Source organism: Pipistrellus kuhlii, unplaced genomic scaffold (assembly GCF_014108245.1).
Source record: "Pipistrellus kuhlii isolate mPipKuh1 unplaced genomic scaffold, mPipKuh1.p scaffold_m20_p_174, whole genome shotgun sequence".
NCBI classification, from domain to species: domain Eukaryota; kingdom Metazoa; phylum Chordata; class Mammalia; order Chiroptera; family Vespertilionidae; genus Pipistrellus; species Pipistrellus kuhlii.
In genome coordinates, this window is record NW_023425487.1 from 35,069 (window position 1) to 51,885 (window position 16,817).

The 16,817-nt window shown below is 70.7% G+C and overlaps 1 protein-coding gene across 1 annotated transcript in view; it reads left to right on the plus strand.

The window, feature by feature from the left end:
* Nucleotides 1-2,932: 2,932 nt before the first annotated feature.
* Nucleotides 2,933-16,817, plus strand: part of MEGF6 (multiple EGF like domains 6) — a gene marked incomplete at its 3' end in the record, with an annotated part of 54,964 nt that continues 41,079 nt past the window's right edge. The window contains 3 exon segments of the mRNA XM_036441590.2: nucleotides 2,933-3,074; nucleotides 4,270-4,404; nucleotides 10,652-10,761. Of these exon segments, the coding sequence (XP_036297483.1) occupies nucleotides 2,965-3,074; nucleotides 4,270-4,404; nucleotides 10,652-10,761 (355 nt within the window).

The window sequence follows — 16,817 nt, forward strand, 5'->3', positions numbered from 1 at the left end:
GCGGGGTGAAGCCGGACCATCCCGAGGGCGGCTCAGCGGGAGGGGTGCGCACTCAGCTCCCAGGTGTCAGTATTTCACAGGATGGGGCGGGGGCACCTCTGGCATCCGTCTCTGGTGGAAGCGGGTCGTGGGCACGTTGGGGTCCAACAGGAGCCCGAGGTGAGACCTCAGGGCTGCTGGGCGCCGGGTGCTGGGGAGCTCGGATGCCCGGGTGCCCGGGTGCAGGCGGTGGCTCCCTTTGACGGAAGGTCACTCGGTGTGCAGGGTCTGTGGGCCGAGCTCGCCTCCCGGAGGAGCTGCATGGCGGGCAGCCTCTCCCGCCTCCGGGAACCAGGGGGTGGACAGTGACAGGCCTGCATCCAGAGGCCCCCTCCCCGGTGTCTCAGCCAGAACCACGCTGGCCACGCAGTCCTCTCCGGTTGAAGAGCTGCCAGGGCGGCGCCCAGCGGGTGGCACGAACCACGGAGCTCCCAGCGGGTGGGTCCCACGTGGGACAGGCGCATGGGGAAAAGCCGCCTCCAGGCGGGTTCTTGGAAGATGCGGTGGCTGAGCTCAGGACGGGGAGCGTCTGGAGCCCGCCATGGCCGCCCCTGCCGCTGGGATCCCAGCCCGGGGCCTCGGAGCCGGACCCAGCAGGGGGGTCACGAGGTCGCACGGGAGCACCAGCGAGCAGAGTGCTAACCTGCATCTGGGGTGTCAGGGACAGTGACACCTGTGGATGGAGCTGTGTCCCCCCAAACCCATGTGCTGAAGCCCAGAGTCCCAACGTGACTGAGTTCGGGTTTGGGGCCTCTAAGGAGGTGGCTGAGGTTAAATGAGGTCATCAGGGCGGGGCCCTCACCCTCCAGGGCTGGGGCCAGGTGAGAGGAGGAAGAGACCCAGGCGCCGTCTGTCTGTGTCCATCTCTCTGTCTGTCTCTCCTGCCAGGTGAGCACAGCAAGAAGGTTGCCGTCTGAGAGCCTGGGTGAGCCCTCACCAGGTCAGACCCACCTGCCAACCGCTGTCGGCGTGGCGTTCTGTTGGCAGCCTGAGGGACGGAGGCAGTCTCCCCCCGGCGTCAGGGGGTCTCTTAGATTTAGAGGCAGCGCAGTAGGGGTGACGGGAAGGTCCCCAGAGCCAGACCCGTGCTCAGTCCCCGGATCTGCAGCTTAAAGCCGGCGATTTGGGGGCGTTGTCCCCTCCTGACCTCAGGGTGCTGACCACGCTGCAGGTGACAGCAGCTCCCTGACGTCCCCTGCAGCAAGGAGGGCTCAGATATGGGGGGCACCTCCACTGCCTCTGGACAGCTGGGGTCCCCCTCCTAGCCCCGCCCAGCCAGGGGCCCCAGTCTGTAGGAGGGTGGGGCTCCGGAGCCTGCAGGCCACGTGGACACCTGGAGGAGGAGGAGAGCCCTCCCGGTGGGCAGGGCTGCCCATGCCCGCTCCGTGCGGGCTGGGTGGAGGGGGCGTGCAGAGGGGGTGGCTCGGGCTCCACACGATGGCATGTGACCAATGGGGCGCCCAGCTCCTGGCCACCCATTTGGGCCCACCAGCCTGCATGTCCCTTTGGGGACCTTCCGAGGGGACTGGCCTGCCCTAGGGCCCGTGGGGCGCCTGCCCTCCCCCTGGAGCATGTGATTTCCAAACCCAAACGGTTTAAAGCATCCTGGCTCGGCAGCCGGTGCTCAGGGGTTGAGGACGACCTATGACCTATGAACCTATGAACCCGGATGTCACGGTTCGATCCCTGGTCAGGGCTCAGGTCAGGAGAATCCCCAGCTGGGGGCGTGCAGGCAGCAGCCAATCAAGATTCTCTCTCGTCCTCGATGTTTCTATTTCTTTCTCCTCACTTCCCCTCTGAAATCAATAAAAAAAGTATTTTTATAAAGAGCTCTAGCTTGTTTGGCTCAGTGGATAGAGCGTTGGCCAGGGGACTGACGGGTCCTGGTTGGATTCCGGACAAGGGCAAGGACCTTGGTTGCAGGTTCCCCGGACCGGGTCAGGGTGCGCGCTGGACACAACCTGTCCATGCGTCTCCCACGTGGATGTTTCTCTCTCCCTCTCCCTCTCTCTAAACATCAGCGGAAAAATGTCCTCGGGTGAGAATTAACCAGGACAGAGTCCGCCTGCAGCTCCTGGGAGCAGGGCGCTCACCACCCAGGACACGGAACACGGAGGGGATGGGTGCCGGGGTGACGGGCAGGGAGCATCAGGCAGGACGAGCCAAGGCCGCTTCCCCTGGCACCTAAGAGGGAAGGGGGCTGAGGGCTGCCCCGAGGACGGAGTCTGGGTCCGGGTCCGCGGAAAGCAGCCTCTGCCCGGGAGAGGGGAGCCCCCACCGGGGCTCTGAACGGAGGAGCGCGGGGAGCTCCAGGGGCCCGGGCGCACCGGGGCGGGGCAGGCCTGCCTGGAAGGGTCTGAGGACCGGCTGTGGGCGGGGCCGGGTCTAGGGTCCGGCCAGGGGCGGGCCGGGGCCGGGGGGGGGGGGGGGGGGGGGGGGGGGGCATGGCCGGGGTATGGACCGGGCGGGGGCGGGGGACGATGGGGCGGGGCCGGGTCTGGGGTCCGGCGGGCGGGGAGCGAGGGCGGGTCGGGGGCGGGCGGGAGGCGGGGCTGGGGCGGCCGGGGGCGTGTCCGGGGCGCACTGGGGGCGGGGCCTGGTCTGGGGTCCGGCGGGGAGCGGGGGCGGGCGGGAGGCGGGGCTGGGGCGGCCGGGGGCGTGTCCGGCGCGCGCTGGGGGCGGGGCCGGGTCTGGGGTCCGGCGGGGGCGGGGCTGGGGCGGGCGGGCTCGCAGCGCGCGGGGCCGGCGGCTCGGGCGCATTGCGCGGGGAGACCCAGGCGCAGGCTCGGGCCCGGCGGCGGGAAGCGGACGGGCACCTGCAGCGCTCGGGCTCGGGACCCAGCGGACCGGCGGGCACCTGGGCATGGCGCACCGGGCGGCGGCTCGGAGGGCGGGCCCGGGCGGCCTGTGAGCGGGGCCGGCGCGATGCCCGCTCCCCCGGAGGCGCGGGCGGCCGGGCGCGCGGTGGCCCAGGCGCTGGCGCTGCTGCTCGCCGTGGTGCCCGGGGGCGCCCTGCCCCGCCTGCGGCCCGGCCTGTGAGTGGGGGCGGCTTTGTCCGGGGCTGGGCGGGGGGCTCGGTGGGGAGGGGGTGAGCCGGGGTCCGGGGCGGGGGGCGCGGGGGGAGCGGGGGGCCCTCCCCCGGTCCCCGCCTTCCCGCTCCGCTTCCTCCGCGCCGGGGCTGACGGCCAGGCGGACGCCCGAGGTGAGGGGCCTGGGTCCCGCCCAGGCGGTCCGTCCGGAGCCGCTCGGAGGGGTCGAGAGGAAGCGGCCCGTCCACTTCCTTCCCGCGCCGGCCCGGGAGGGGAGGGGGATGAGGGGACGGGGAGGGGGCTGGGGAGGGGGCTGGGGGGACGGGGACGGCGGACGGGGGAGGGGGCCGGCGGGGCGCAGGGGGTGCGGGGTCGCGGGGCCCCAGACGGGCCGCGGACTCAGCTTCTGTGCCAGACACGTGCGCCCGCGGCGTCCAGGCCGGATGGGCAGGAAGCGGGGGTCGGGCCGGACCGGCTGAAAGACGACTCCCAGCCCGCGCTGGCGCCGGGGGCGCGGGGCCAAGCCGGAGGGGGGACGGGCGGGGGCCGCTGGCTGCCCCCAGCCCAGCGCTGGCTCCCGGGGGCGGGCCTGCCGGCGGGAAGGCTGCGGGGGCTCCGGAGGGGCAGGCGGCCCAGGCCTGGGGCAGGGCTCCGGTCCAGCTCCTCCCCAGGAGTGGGGCACCTGGTCACCAGGACCCACGGGCCACCAGGACCCCGGGCCACCAGGACCCCGGGCCACCAGGACCCGGGCCACGCCGGCAGGCGGAGGGCAGGCAGAGTCCACGGCCGGGACCCCCGCCCTGGGCCGTGTGCTCCAGGGAAGGGAGGTCCCTAAGGCCTGCAAAGGGCATAGCCTCTGGGTCGGGGGCCTTCGGGCCAGAAATGTAAGCAGCCCAGGCCCCGTGCAGGTGACCTCTGCCGGACAGCCCTGTCTCCGTGACCCCGGGGAGTCGGCGTGTGGGGGGGAGCCCAGGGGGCCCTCGCCCAGGGCCCGTGTGAGAGCCAGCTCCCTCCTGGGCCCCTGTCCTGAGCCTGGATGTGCCGTGGCCACCTGCTCCCCGGGGCCTGGAGTCTGCAGCAGGCAGGGATCGCGGGGGGCCTGTCTCCTCCTCCTGGACGGGGCAGATGCTGGTTTGGGGCCCCGGTGCGGGGTAACGAGGCCCGGGGGCTTAGAGCCACTGACCCCCGTCCTCTGTCCCAGGCCCCACGTGTGTGCGGAGCAGGAGCTGACCCTGGTGGGCCGCCGCCAGCCCTGCGTGCGGGCCTTCAGCCGCGCGGTGCCCGTGTGGAAGCCGGGCTGCGGGCGGCAGGCCTGGTGCCTGAGCCACGAGCGCAGGTACGTGGTCCCGTGGGAGCGGGGTGGCCGGGCGGGCGTGGTCCTGGCGCCGGGGCCACCTGTGCCCCCCGCCCCTCGTCTGCCTGAGGCCAAGGCCCCCACCCCACCCTCCACCCCCAGGGCTGGGGCCGGAGCACAGCTTCCTCTGGGCGGTGGGGATGGGGACCTGGTAGGAGGGGGGACCCGTGGGGGAGGTGGGCACCCGGCCCAGCCTGTGCGTTCCCGCTGGACTGACCCTGGCCTCGCGCCCGGGCCGGTGTGAAACCTTCTGTTGCTCAAGATTTTATTTCAAAACCAAATGTGGGGAGCGGCTTTGCGCACGCCTCTCCCTCCTCTTCCCTCCATCCCGCTGGGCCCCCATTGCAGGGGGAGAGAGAGAAGGGGGGCGGGGAAGAGGGGGCTCCCTCTCCCTCCTCTTCCCTCCATCCCGCTGGGCCCCCATTGCAGGGGGAGAGAGAGAAGGGGGGCGGGGAAGAGGGGGCTCCCTCTCCCTCCTCTTCCCTCCATCCCGCTGGGCCCCCATTGCAGGGGGAGAGAGAGAAGGGGGGCGGGGAAGAGGGGCTCCGGTTGGGCCGCTCCCAGCCGGAGCTGGCGCTGCTGGGCAGTGGGGGAGGTGGTATTGAATGCGTTGATTGGTGTGGTACCCAGCCTCTCGGAGGTTTGGGGGAGTCTCCTGCACGGTGTGGGGGAGTCTTCCATGAAGCTGCTGTGCCAGGGGCTCTGGGGCCCCTGCCCACAGCCTCGTTTAAATGTCCACCTGCTGTGAGTCCAGAGGAGAGCGAGGGGTCCACGAAGCTGCCATCAGTTCTCGGTGCAGGCGGCTGGCCCCTCCCTCCCGGAACCTGGATGGGCTGGGGACAGTCTGTGGTGGCTGGGGCTGGGGGGACACGGCTGCAGTCGCCCGCAGTTGGAGGCAGGGGTGCGGATGGACACCCTACAGCACATGTGTCAAACACAAGGCCCGCGGGCCAAATCCGTCCCGCCAGGCTATGCAATGTGGCCCGCACCGCGCTGTCATCACTGCACTCCACTGCGTTTCCATCACAATGACAGTTTATGACTGTTCAGTAAACCATTCGGCCCGGGATTTAGGCTGGATTTTAGATTTTGGCCCCTTCTCTGATTGAGTTCGACACCCCTACCCTATAGCATGAGGTGTGCCCCCCCCATGAGGGACATGCCCGTGGAGCCCCGGGCCCTCACCTGTCCCCAGATCTGCCCCCGTGCGTGTGCGTGTGGCGCAGTGCGTGTGCGTGTGGCGCAGTGCGTGTGCAGACGGCACAGTGTGTGTGCAGGTGGTACAGTGTGTGTGCAGTGGTACAGTGCATGTGCAGGCGGCACTGTGTGCAGGCGGTGCAGTGTGTGTGCAGTGGTACAGTGTGTGTGCAATAGCACAGTGCATGTGTAGGCGGCACAGTATGTGTGCAGGTGGTGCAGTGTGTGTGCAGGCGGTGCAGTGTGTGTGCAAGCGGTGCAGTGTGAGCAGGTGGTGCAGTGTGTGAGCAGGTGGTGCAGTGTGAGCAGGTGGTGCAGTGTGTGTGCAGGTGGTGCAGTGTGTGTGCAGGCGATGCAATGTGTGTGCAGGTGGTGCAGTGTGAGCAGGCGGTGCAGTGTGTGTGCAGGCGGTGCAGTGTGTGTGCAGGCAGTGCAGTGTGAGCAGGCGGTGCAGTGTGTGTGCAGGCGGTGCAGTGTGTGTTCAGGCGGTGCAGTGTGTGTGCAGGCGGTGCAGTGTGTGTGCAGACGGTGCAGTGTGTGTGCAGGCGGTGCAGTGTGTGTGCAGGTGGTGCAGTGTGTGTGCAGGTGGTGCAGTGTGTGAGCAGGTGGTGCAGTGTGTGTGCAGGTGGTGCAGTGTGTGCAGGCGGTGCAGTGTGTGTGCAGGCGGTGCAGTGTGTGTGCAGGTGGTGCAGTGTGTGTACAGGCGGTGCAGTGTGTGAGCAGGCGGTGCAGTGTGTGTGCAGGCGGTGCAGTGTGTGTGCAGGCGGTGCGGTGTGTGTGCAGGCGGTGCAGTGTGTGTGCAGGCGGTGCAGTGTGTGAGCAGGCGGTGCAGTGTGTGTGCAGTCAGTGCAGTGTGAGCAGGTGGTGCAGTGTGTGTGCAGGCGGTGCAGTGTGTGTGCAGGCGGTGCAGTGTGTGTGCAGGCGGTGCAGTGTGTGAGCAGGCGGTGCAGTGTGTGTGCAGTCAGTGCAGTGTGAGCAGGCGGTGCAGTGTGAGCAGGCGGTGCAGTGTGTGTGCAGGTGGTGCAGTGTGTGTGCAGGTGGTGCAGTATGTGTGCAGGCGGTGCAGTGTGTGCAGGCGGTGCAGTGTGTGTGCAGGTGGTGCAGTGTGTGTGCAGGTGGTGCAGTGTGTGTGCAGGCGGTGCAGTGTGTGTGCAGGCGGTGCAGTGTGTGTGCAGGCGGTGCAGTGTGTGTGCAGGCGGTGCAGTGTGTGTGCAGGCGGTGCAGTGTGTGTGCAGGCGGTGCAGTGTGTGTGCAGGCGGTGCAGTGTGTGTGCAGGTGGTGCAGTGGGCCGCACCATTCCTCTGGGCCCGGCCTGGGCGCTGGCAGCGGGAGCCGGGCCTCCGGGGCCCCGGGGAAGGCCCCCCGGTACTGGGAGCTGCCGGGTGTCCTCATGTCCGTGTGACCGGGAGGGGGTCTTGTTCCGAGCCGGGGTTTCCTGGGACGGCTCAGGAGGCCCGGGCAGAGCCGGCTCCTCTGGTCTCCGCCACGTGGCAGTCCCACCCGGGGCCCCCAGGGAGCAGCCATGGTGGGGCAGCCATCGGTGGCCGGCTCCACACAGGGCTGCCCTGGCACCCGCTCCAGATGGCAGAGTCCCGCCGCTGTGCCCCCCCTGCCCCCGCCCCCGCCCCCGCCAGGGTCCTGTAGGGCTTCCTCTAACCAGCGCCCAGTTCTGGGGGCCCAGCCGCCTCCCCCTGGGGCTCCTGTGTGCCCGTGTCAGGTCCCCCCGGGGCTCCCGAGCTGAGATCGCTGCCCACCGGAGGCCCCGCACTGCCTCGTCCCGACGTCCCTCCGGCGGCCGAGGCGGTGGCCGCCCGGGGAGGCCGTGCTGCTGGCTCACCCCCTGCCCGCCTCATCTCCCCCTTTATCCCCTGCATTCTCGGGAGGTCCCTGGGAAGCCCCTGAGCCCCCTGCCCCCCTCACCCCATCGGTCCAGACCAGCGTCCGGGCCGCCGCCTCCACCCACCTCCAGCGCCTCAGAGCGCTTCCCCGACGGGCCTCATCCCCACGGCCTCAGCCCCAGGAGCCTCAGCCCCACGGGCCTCAGCCCCACGGCCTCAGCCCCACGGCCTCAGCCCCACGGGCCTCAGCCCCACGGCCTCAGCCCCACGGGCCTCAGCCCCACGGCCTCAGCCCCACGGCCTCAGCCCCACGGGCCTCAGCCCCACGAGCCTCAGCCCCACGGGCCTCAGCCCCACGGCCTCAGCCCCACGGGCCTCAGCCCCACGGCCTCAGCCCCACGGCCTCAGCCCCACGGCCTCAGCCGCACAGCCGCCCGGCAGGAGCACCAGGCTGGGAAAGGGCTGCCCCTCAGTGGGGTGCAGGAAGGAAGGAAGGAAAGAAGGGAGAGAGGAAGGAAGGAGGGAGGGAGGGGAAAGGGGGTGCTCGGGACACAGAGCCCACAGGCAGGCCTCCCACAGGCCCTACAGGGGTACCCGTGCTGCGGCCGGGGGTCCGGTGGCTGGAGGGGAGGCTGGGCTCCAGCCTGGCGGCCCCCTCCTCCTGTGACAGGGCCCCGTGGGCTGGCTCCCTGGTGGAGTGAGGGGTCCGCTCTCGGGGCCTGGGCTGCAGGTGAGGCCTGTCTGCAGGGGACTCGGGAGGGTGGAGTGGCCGATGGCCGGCTCAGCGGGGCTTCCCGGAGGCGCGCGGCCCTGCACGTAGCCCAGGAGAGGATAAATATTTACGACAGAAGCCCAAACCGTCCCGCTGCGGGGTCCCCGCCCGCACAGGGGTTCCTGCCCTCCAGGCGGACAGGCAGACCCCCCCGTCCCCCCAACCCCCGCCGCCGGCAGCGCCCAGCTGGCTTCCTGGAAGCAGCCTGATTGTTTGTGGGGTCCAGGCCCCCGGGGCCACCGGCTCCCAGGCTCCCAGGCTGCCGAGGACAGAGGTCCGAGCCCAGCACCCGGAGCACCCGGAGCGGAGCGGCCTTTGTGTACCGCAGCCCAGCCCTCCGGCCGCTCCCAGCTCAAGGGCTCTTGACCCCGGTGGCTTCTGGCTGGTCACCTTCCTCCCCGCGGTGACCATGGTGGGAGCCGGGAGGGGCGCTGCCCGAAGGCTCAGGCTGCCGGCCAGTCCCCTCCTCTCGGTACCTCCCTGTCCGGTCCTCCCTGCCCCCCTCCTGTCCCTCCTGCCCCCACACCCGCGTGCCCAGGCCACACAGAGCCGGGCCCTCCCCGCAGGGGACCTGAGTGCTGGGCACTGAGTGGCCACCGCTGCCGCTGCCGTAACAGGTGGTGACAGGCGGGCGCTGAGACCACGGGCGCACTCAGGCCTGCAGCTGGAAGCCCCCTGACTGGGTGGGGGTCCCTCTGGAGGCTGGACGGGTGTCGCCCTACGGCAGGGCTGTCAGCCGAGGGCCTGGGCTGGCGGCTACCTCCATCGGCCCCGCTCCGGGGCCCCCTGTCTGAGTCCGCTCCCTCTTCCGTAAGGACCCTGGCTGTGGGACCCAGGACCACCTGGGGCCAGTGTGGCTTCGTCTGGACTCGGTGGCCCTGCCAAGGCCTGTCTCCAGATGAGGTCACATCCCAAGTTCTGGGGCGGGGGCCCTGGACTCTGGGGGTACGGCTCAGCCAGCACAGCAGGAAGAGACGGGCGGGGTGGGCAGGGGCAGGGAGCCTCTGTCTTGCGGTCAGCAGTGAGGGGGAGGTTTGGGGGAGGGGGAGCCAGGGTGGTGCCCGGGTGCCCACCCTCTGGAGAAGCAGGAATGGGCTTTGTGGGTGGGCAGAGACCCTCCCAACGCCCGAGGCCCAGCTGAGGAGCTGGGATAGAACCCCGGGGTGCGGGTGCAGCTGGGTGGGGTGCTGTGTGGGCCAGGCCCCCTCCGCCTCCCCCCGGCCTCTGCTCCAGGCTGTGGCCCAGGGGGTGTCCCTGGCTGGGGGTGGGTGCCCACTGGCTGTTCCACCAAGATGCCTGCCCCCGGGCCGTGGATGGCAGAGACAGGGCGAGGCCGGGCGGGCAGGCTGCCGGGCTGGCTGGGTTCCCGGGGCCCAGCCTGGAGCCCCCCAGCTCCCAACCTCCGTGAGGGCCGCACCCCACATCTGAGGAGGAACCAGCCGGGGACCGAGGCCACTCCTGCCTCCAGGCCGCCCCCCCCCCCCCCCCGTAAGCCCTCTGCACCCCTCCCCCCGGGCCGTGCACCGAGTGCACTCGGTCCTCTGTTACGTGGGAGCTCCTGGCAGCCGTCCCGCTCAGCACACCCTCCTCCAGTGCCGAGGGCCTCCCTGTGGGCCCAGCGCGGGCTGTGGGCTCCGTGGTGAGCCAGGGGCCGGACGGGCACTGCCAGGCACGGCCCGCCAGAACTGGCACCCCCCTGCCTGGGGCCATTGTGGAAGCGGGTCTTGCTCCTGAGCTGACCCCCCAGCCCTCCCAGACCTTCCGAGTGGGGCCCGATGCCCCCCCCCCCGCAGGTGCCTGGCACCAGCTGGAGCTGGGCTGCCCGGGGGAGGGGCGCAGGCCATCTGGGCCCAGTGCTGTGGCGTGCACCCCGGCCGCCTCGGACCCAGGCCTCCCACCAGCTCCCGCGTGAGCTGGCCAATTGAGAGACTGCAGTGCGTGTGTGTGTGTGTGTGTGTGTGTGTGTATGTGTGTATGTGTGTGTGTGGTGTGCGAGAGAGAGAGAGAGAGAGAGAGAGAGGTGTGCCTGTGTGTGTGTGTGCAGTGCGTGTGTGTGTGTGTGTGCGCGTGTGCACGTGTGTATGTGTGTATGTGTGTGTGTGGTGTGCGAGAGAGAGAGAGAGAGAGAGATGTGTGCCTGTGTGTGTGTATGTGTGTGTGTGAAGTGTGTGTGTGCGTGTGTGTGTGTGTGTGCGTGTGCACGTGTGTATGTGTGTATGTGTGTGTGTGTGGTGTGCGAGAGAGAGAGAGAGAGAGAGAGAGAGAGAGGTGTGCCTGTGTGTGTGTGTGTGTGTGTGCAGTGTGTGTGTGTGTGCGCGCACACACGCACACACGCACACATGCGCGGGGTGGGGGAGGGGTGGTGACAGCCGGACGCAGTGGATGAGATGCACCAGCGTGGCCCTCCTCCCGTCTCTTCTAGAACCGTCTACTACGCGGCCTACAGGCAGGTGTACGCCATGGAGGCCCAGCCCGTGCTCAGATGCTGCCCGGGGTGGAGCCAGCAGCCCGGCGACCAGGGCTGCCTCTCCGGTGAGTGCCCCTCTCGTGCCCCCTGTGGAAGCAGACCTGCCTCCGAAGGCCCCTCTCCTGGCACTGCCCGCCGCCCCCTCAGCTGCCTGGGGTGCAGCGCCCTGTTTTCTGCACCTGGTGGGCTGCCCAGCCGCGTCCAAGCCAGTGCCTCCTGCCAGTGCCTCTTGACCTGGCGATCACACAGGAGGAGCTGGGACCGCCCTGCGCCCATGTGGCCGGCGGGAGGCAGCTGGCGGCTGGGGCTGGCACCATCTGGAGGGGCTCTCTGAGCCTGGTCCGGGGTCAGTGTCTACCGCCGAGCCCACATCCTGCCTCCAGAAGGCCGGGCTGGGCACAGGGCCCTGGACTCGGGGGGCACGGGGCCCTGGACTCGGGGGTCGGGGCCCTGGACTCGGGGGGCACGGTGCCCTGGCCTCAGCCCTGTCTGCCCAGTGGAGTCGGCGCCCCCACTCCTGGTGGATGCAGCGGCGGGGAGCGTGGTGCCAGGCGCAGGCAGGCGCGAGCTGGAGGCTCTGAGGGGTGCGGCTGGACTGGAATCGGGGCGTCGGGCCCAGTGGGCGGCTGGGACCCCCCTGCTTCGTGGAAGGGTGGGGCTCACGGCCGAGGCGCGCGCAGGAGGCTGCCTGGCCTCACCAGCGCCCCCCCCCCCCCCCCCCGGAGAGGCAGCCTGACGCCTGGTGACCCTGACACTGACACACACCCCGTGCTGTGAGGGCCTGGGCCGGCCCCCACGTCCAGGGCCTCGCGGGGTGGCCGGGACGGACCGGGCGTCAGGGGCCGTGTCGCCGCCGTCCTCCTCGCAGAAGCCGGGGAGAGGGACCTGAGGTGACCTGCAGGGCGGGGGGAGGAGGGGGGAGGAGGGTGTTTTCTCAGGAGAGGAAATGAATGACTCTCCGGAAGGGAGTGAGGGGCGGAGGGCGGGTGGACGCTGGCCAGCTGCCCTGGGGGCGCCCGCCCCAGCCACCCCGTCCGTCCGGTCTGAGCAGCGCGGGGGCTGCTGTGGGCCGGCCTGGCGGTGGGGAACAAAGGGGGCCGTTGAGTGGGCGCCGGCAGACATCAGAGCCGGGCCCGCTCGGCTCCGCTGGGGGCTCCTCGGCCTCAGACACAGTGACGGGGCTGTGGAGTGGGGGGCTGGCCGTCCCCCGGGGGGGACAAGGCGCGGAGGCGGCGGGCTCCTGGCGGGGTTGGGACCAGGCAGGTCCTGGCGTGCCCAGCAGCCGGCTGTGTCTGGTTTCTCCCGGCCCTTGCAGTGGCCGTCCGGGTTGGGTGGGAGGTGCAGCCGGGCGGCCGGCCTGCAGGGGTGGGGTGCAGGGTGGGGACTCAGGATGGGGCACAGAGGTGTGGGTGTAGGAGTGGGGATGTGGGTTTTGGCAGGTGGGGACTGAACCCCCTGAGGATGGCAGAACCTGAGGTTCCTCATCCCGGGGTGGGGCCAGGGCTGGCACCCCCCCCAGGCCAGCCTGGCCTCCAGAGGGGAGAGCTGGGCTGGCAGAGGGTGGGGGGTGGGGAAATGGTCTCAGTCACCAGACCTGGCCTTGGAGGTCCAGGTTGCCACATCTGCCAGGAGACATGGGACAGGGTGCCCTACGGGACGGGTGCCCACGGGACAGGGTGCCCACGGACAGGGTGCCCACGGACGGGGTGCCCATGGGACAGGGTGCCCACGGGACAGGGTGCCCACGGACAGGGTGCCCATGGGACAGGGTGCCCACGGACGGGGTCCTCACAGGACAGAGTGCCCACGGACAGGGTGCCCACGGACGGGGTGCCCACGGACGGGGTGCCCACAGACGGGGTGCCCACGGACGGGTGCCCACGGGACAGAGTGCCCACCGGACAGGGTGCCCACGGACGGGTGCCCACGGACGGGGTCCTCACAGGACAGAGTGCCCACGGACGGGGTCCTCACAGGACAGAGTGCCCACGGACGGGTGCCCACGGACAGGGTGCCCACGGGACAGGGTGCCCACGGACGGGGTCCTCACAGGACAGAGTGCCCACGGACAGGGTGCCCACGGACGGGGTGCCCACGGACGGGGTGCCCACGGACGGGGTGCCCACAGACGGGGTGCCCACGGACGGGTGCCCACGGGACAGAGTGCCCACCGGACAGGGTGCCCACGGACGGGTGCCCACGGACGGGGTCCTCACAGGACAGAGTGCCCACGGACGGGTGCCCACGGACAGGGTGCCCACGGGACAGGGTGCCCACGGACAGGGTGCCCACGGACAGGGTGCCCACGGGACAGAGTGCCCACGGGACAGGGTGCCCACGGGACAGGGTGCCCACGGACAGAGTGCCCACGGGACAGGGTGCCCACGGACGGGGTGCCCACGGACGGGGTGCCCACGGGACAGAGTGCCCACGGACAGGGTGCCCACGGGACAGGGTGCCCACGGACGGGGTCCTCACAGGACAGAGTGCCCACGGACGGGGTGCCCACGGACGGGGTGCCCACGGACAGGGTGCCCACGGGACGGGTGCCCACGGACAGAGTGCCCACGGACAGGGTGGGACAGTGGGCCCACGGACGGGGTGCCCACGGGACAGGGTGCCCACGGGACGGGTGCCCACGGACAGAGTGCCCACGGACGGGGTGCCCACGGGACAGGGTGCCCACGGACGGGGTGCCCACGGGACGGGTGCCCACAGGACGGGTGCCCACGGACGGGGTCCCCACGTGTATCCGGGACTTGGAGCTTGGTGTCCTGGGCTGGTAGTTTTAAAATCCCCGTGTTTAGGGGGATTTTCTTGTCTGGGCGTTGGGCTCTGTCTGTCTGTCTGTCTCCGGGAAAAGCCCGAGTGTCTTCGTGTCAGGCCCGGGGCGGGCTGGCAGGCGCCGGGTCTCGCCCTGGGTGGGTGCGCCCCGGTCCCGTCTGGGGTCCAGCAGCACCGCGGGGGGTCCTGGAGGGGCGCGGTCCGAGGCTGCAGGGCTGACAGGCTGCAGGGCTGCGGCTGGTTCTTTGCTGTCCAGTCGGACACAACTCGGCTCCGAGGGCGCTGGCTCCTCCTTCCCTCCCTGCCTCGTCCCCTCGTCAGTGTCCGCTGCGCTGTGAGCACTGGGTGCACAGGGGCCGCTGGCAGTGCCTGTCGGGGTGCCCGCGTCACGGGGAGGCAGGCTGCCGGCCGACACCGGGGCTGGGACTTGGAGCCAGGCCACGGGGGCACCTGTGCGGTGGAGGTGAGGGCGGGAGCGGGTGTGGAGCAGGCAGGGGGACATGGGGGCGGGAGGGAGGGGACGGTCAGTGCTGGCCGCTGGCGGTGTCTGGAGCTGCCCCTCTGCCGGGAGTGCTTCCCGCCGTGAGCCAGCCTCTGCCTGTGGCTCAGGCTCAGACACCCTCGCTGGCCGAGTGAGCAGGTGCGGAGCCTGCGCTGCCCGGTGGGCATCTGGTGCTGCTTGGCCCCTCCTGGCTGCCATGCCGACGGGCATCAGGGCTCAGGGTTCCCTGGGCTCCCCAGGCTGGTGAAGGGCCCACGTGGGCAGCAGTGGGGTGGTGGGGGGCTGGGTCAGCCGGCTCTGCTTCCACCTTCCCAGTTCTTACCCTCTGCCCTCCCCTCGTCTCTTCCTCATCCCTCCAGCCCTTCCAGACCCTTCTCTCTGTCCCAGGCCAGGCTCTCTGTGTGGTCAGGCTGGTGCAGGCGGGTGGCCCAGGAGTAGCTGACACCTGCTGCCCGTCCCCTGCACCTGCCACGTGGCTTCCCGCTTCCCGGGGCCTGGAGGCGCAGGCGTGTGCGTGCTGGTGCCGGGCCGGCGGTGCTGGTGCCGGCGGTGCTGGTGCCAGCGGTGCTGGTGCTAGGTCAGCGGTGCCGGTGCCGGTGCCAGGCCGACGGTGCCGGGCCGGCGGGGGAGAAGGCCTGGGGCCCGAGGAGAGAAAATAGCAGGAAGCTCGTCATGGTGTTGAGGCTCCTCGGAGAGGCCCTGGGCAGCACGGTGACCGGGGGTGACTGGAAGGAAAGGTGCTCCCGGGCGGCCGTGGTGTGCGGCCGGCCTCCCGGCACAGTGGCCTCGCGCACACGCCCGGGGGCACCGGCCCTCTGCTGTTGGGTTCACGTGTCCCTGCTCAGCGATCTGATCGCCACCGCTGTCCCAGCTGGCTAACAGGTTTTTAAAAACATCCTTTTACTGATGTCAGAGGGAAGGGAGCGGGAGGGAGAGAGACATCAACAAGGAGAGAGAATCGCCGATCGGCTGCCTCCTGCACGCCCACACTGGGGGATCGGGCTGTAACCCGGGCCTGAGCCCTGACCGGGAATCGAACCCTGACCTTCTGGCTCATAGGTCAGTGCTCAACCCCTGAGCCACTGACGAGGCTGGACAACAGATTTTGCCTGGCCCCTCCGGGTGTTTCAGCCAGAGCAGCCCTGGGTCCCAGCTCCCCCTCCTCCAAGAACAAGGGGAGCAGCTGTACCCCCAGGCCCCGCACGCAGACCCTGGGGTGGACACAGCCCTGACTCCGTGCAGCTGGCTCAGCCTGGGCGGGAGGCTGCGGAGGGAGGCAGCGGGATGGAGGGGTGCCGGGGAGGAGGGGTGCCGGGATGGAGGGGTGCGGGGATGGAAGGGTGCGGGGATGGAGGGGTGCGGGGATGGGGGGGTGCGGGGATGGGGGGGTGCGGGGATGGAAGGGTGCGGGGATGGAAGGGTGCTGGGATGGGGGGGTGCTGGGATGGGGGGGTGCTGGGATGGAGGGGTGCGGGGATGGAAGGGTGCGGGGATGGAGGGGTGCCGGGGATGGGGGGGTGCGGGGATGGAGGGGTGCGGGGATGGAGGGGGTGCCGGGGATGGGGGGGTGCGGGGATGGGGGGGTGCCGGGGATGGGGGGGTGCCGGGGATGGGGGGGTGCGGGGATGGAGGGTGCTGGGATGGGGGGGTGCTGGGATGGAGGGGTGCTGGGATGGGGGGGTGCTGGGATGGGGGGGGGGTGCCGAGGAGGAGGGGTGCCGAGGAGGAGGGGTGCCGAGGAGGAGGGGTGCCGGGGATGGGGGGGTGCTGGGATGGAGGGGTGCCGGGGATGGGGGGGTGCTGGGATGGAGGGGTGCTGGGGAGGAGAGGTGCTGGGATGGAGGGGTGCTGGGATGGGGGGTGCCGGGGATGGGGGGGGTGCCGGGGAGGAGGGGGACCGGGGAGGAGGGGTGCCGGGGAGGAGGGCTGCCAGAGCCAGCTCCAGGGGTGCATGCGAGGGCCTGGGGAAGGAGGGGCCAGCGTCCAGGAAGCACTCCCACAGGGTAAGCAGTCCCTGCAGGACTTCTCAGAGCCTTTGTTGTGCTAATGAGCACAGTTGGGAGACAGAGGGTGGTGTGTTCCCGGAATTCTCTGAAAAGGAAGGAGTGAGTGAGACAATAGGACAGTGTCCCCAGCACAGCTGGGAAGCGCGGCCAGGTGATGCCTGGCAGAGTCCATGGCTTCTGTGCAGGCGCCGGCCAGGGTGGAGGGCGCCGGTGAGCAGAGACCAGCACCCCTGTTCCCGGGGCCTCGTCCTGTGGAGGGCAGGCGGGCGGCGGGAAACTCCGGAGAGAGACGAGGGACGGGGCGCAGAGCTGCTCCGTGGGGCCCGCGGAGGGCTGCCCCTGCCCCCAGCCCGGCGGCCTGTGACTGGGCGGCGGGGGCCTGGCGCTGCCTGGGGAAGAGGTCCCGGCGGAGGGAGGGAGGGTGAGGCCATAGGTGCTTGGTGCGGTCTCGGCCACCGCCCGCCGGGCCCCTGGGCCAGCCCATCCACCGCGCCTGTGGCCTCAGCGCCAGCAGCCTGTTCTCCCTGCCCCGTGGCCTCCTGGCCGCCCTCTGCCTTCCTGCCTCCGCGCTCACTTTCCCTTTTCCGTTCGGGACCGTCCCCCGCCCCGCCCCGCCCCGTGGGAACGGGCGAGTGGCCGCCCGCAGCCGGGCCCAGCCGCACCTTCCGGTCGGGGCTCAGCTCGGTGCTCTCTGCTCTCCTTTCGCTCCGCGTGGGCCTGCTGCCCCCGCATCCCAGTCTGCATCCGGCTCCTGCCCCCGAGCTCTAGACACTGACTCTCCCGCAGCCTTGCCCGCCCTCAGTTCTTTCATTGCCTCCCTCATTCATTC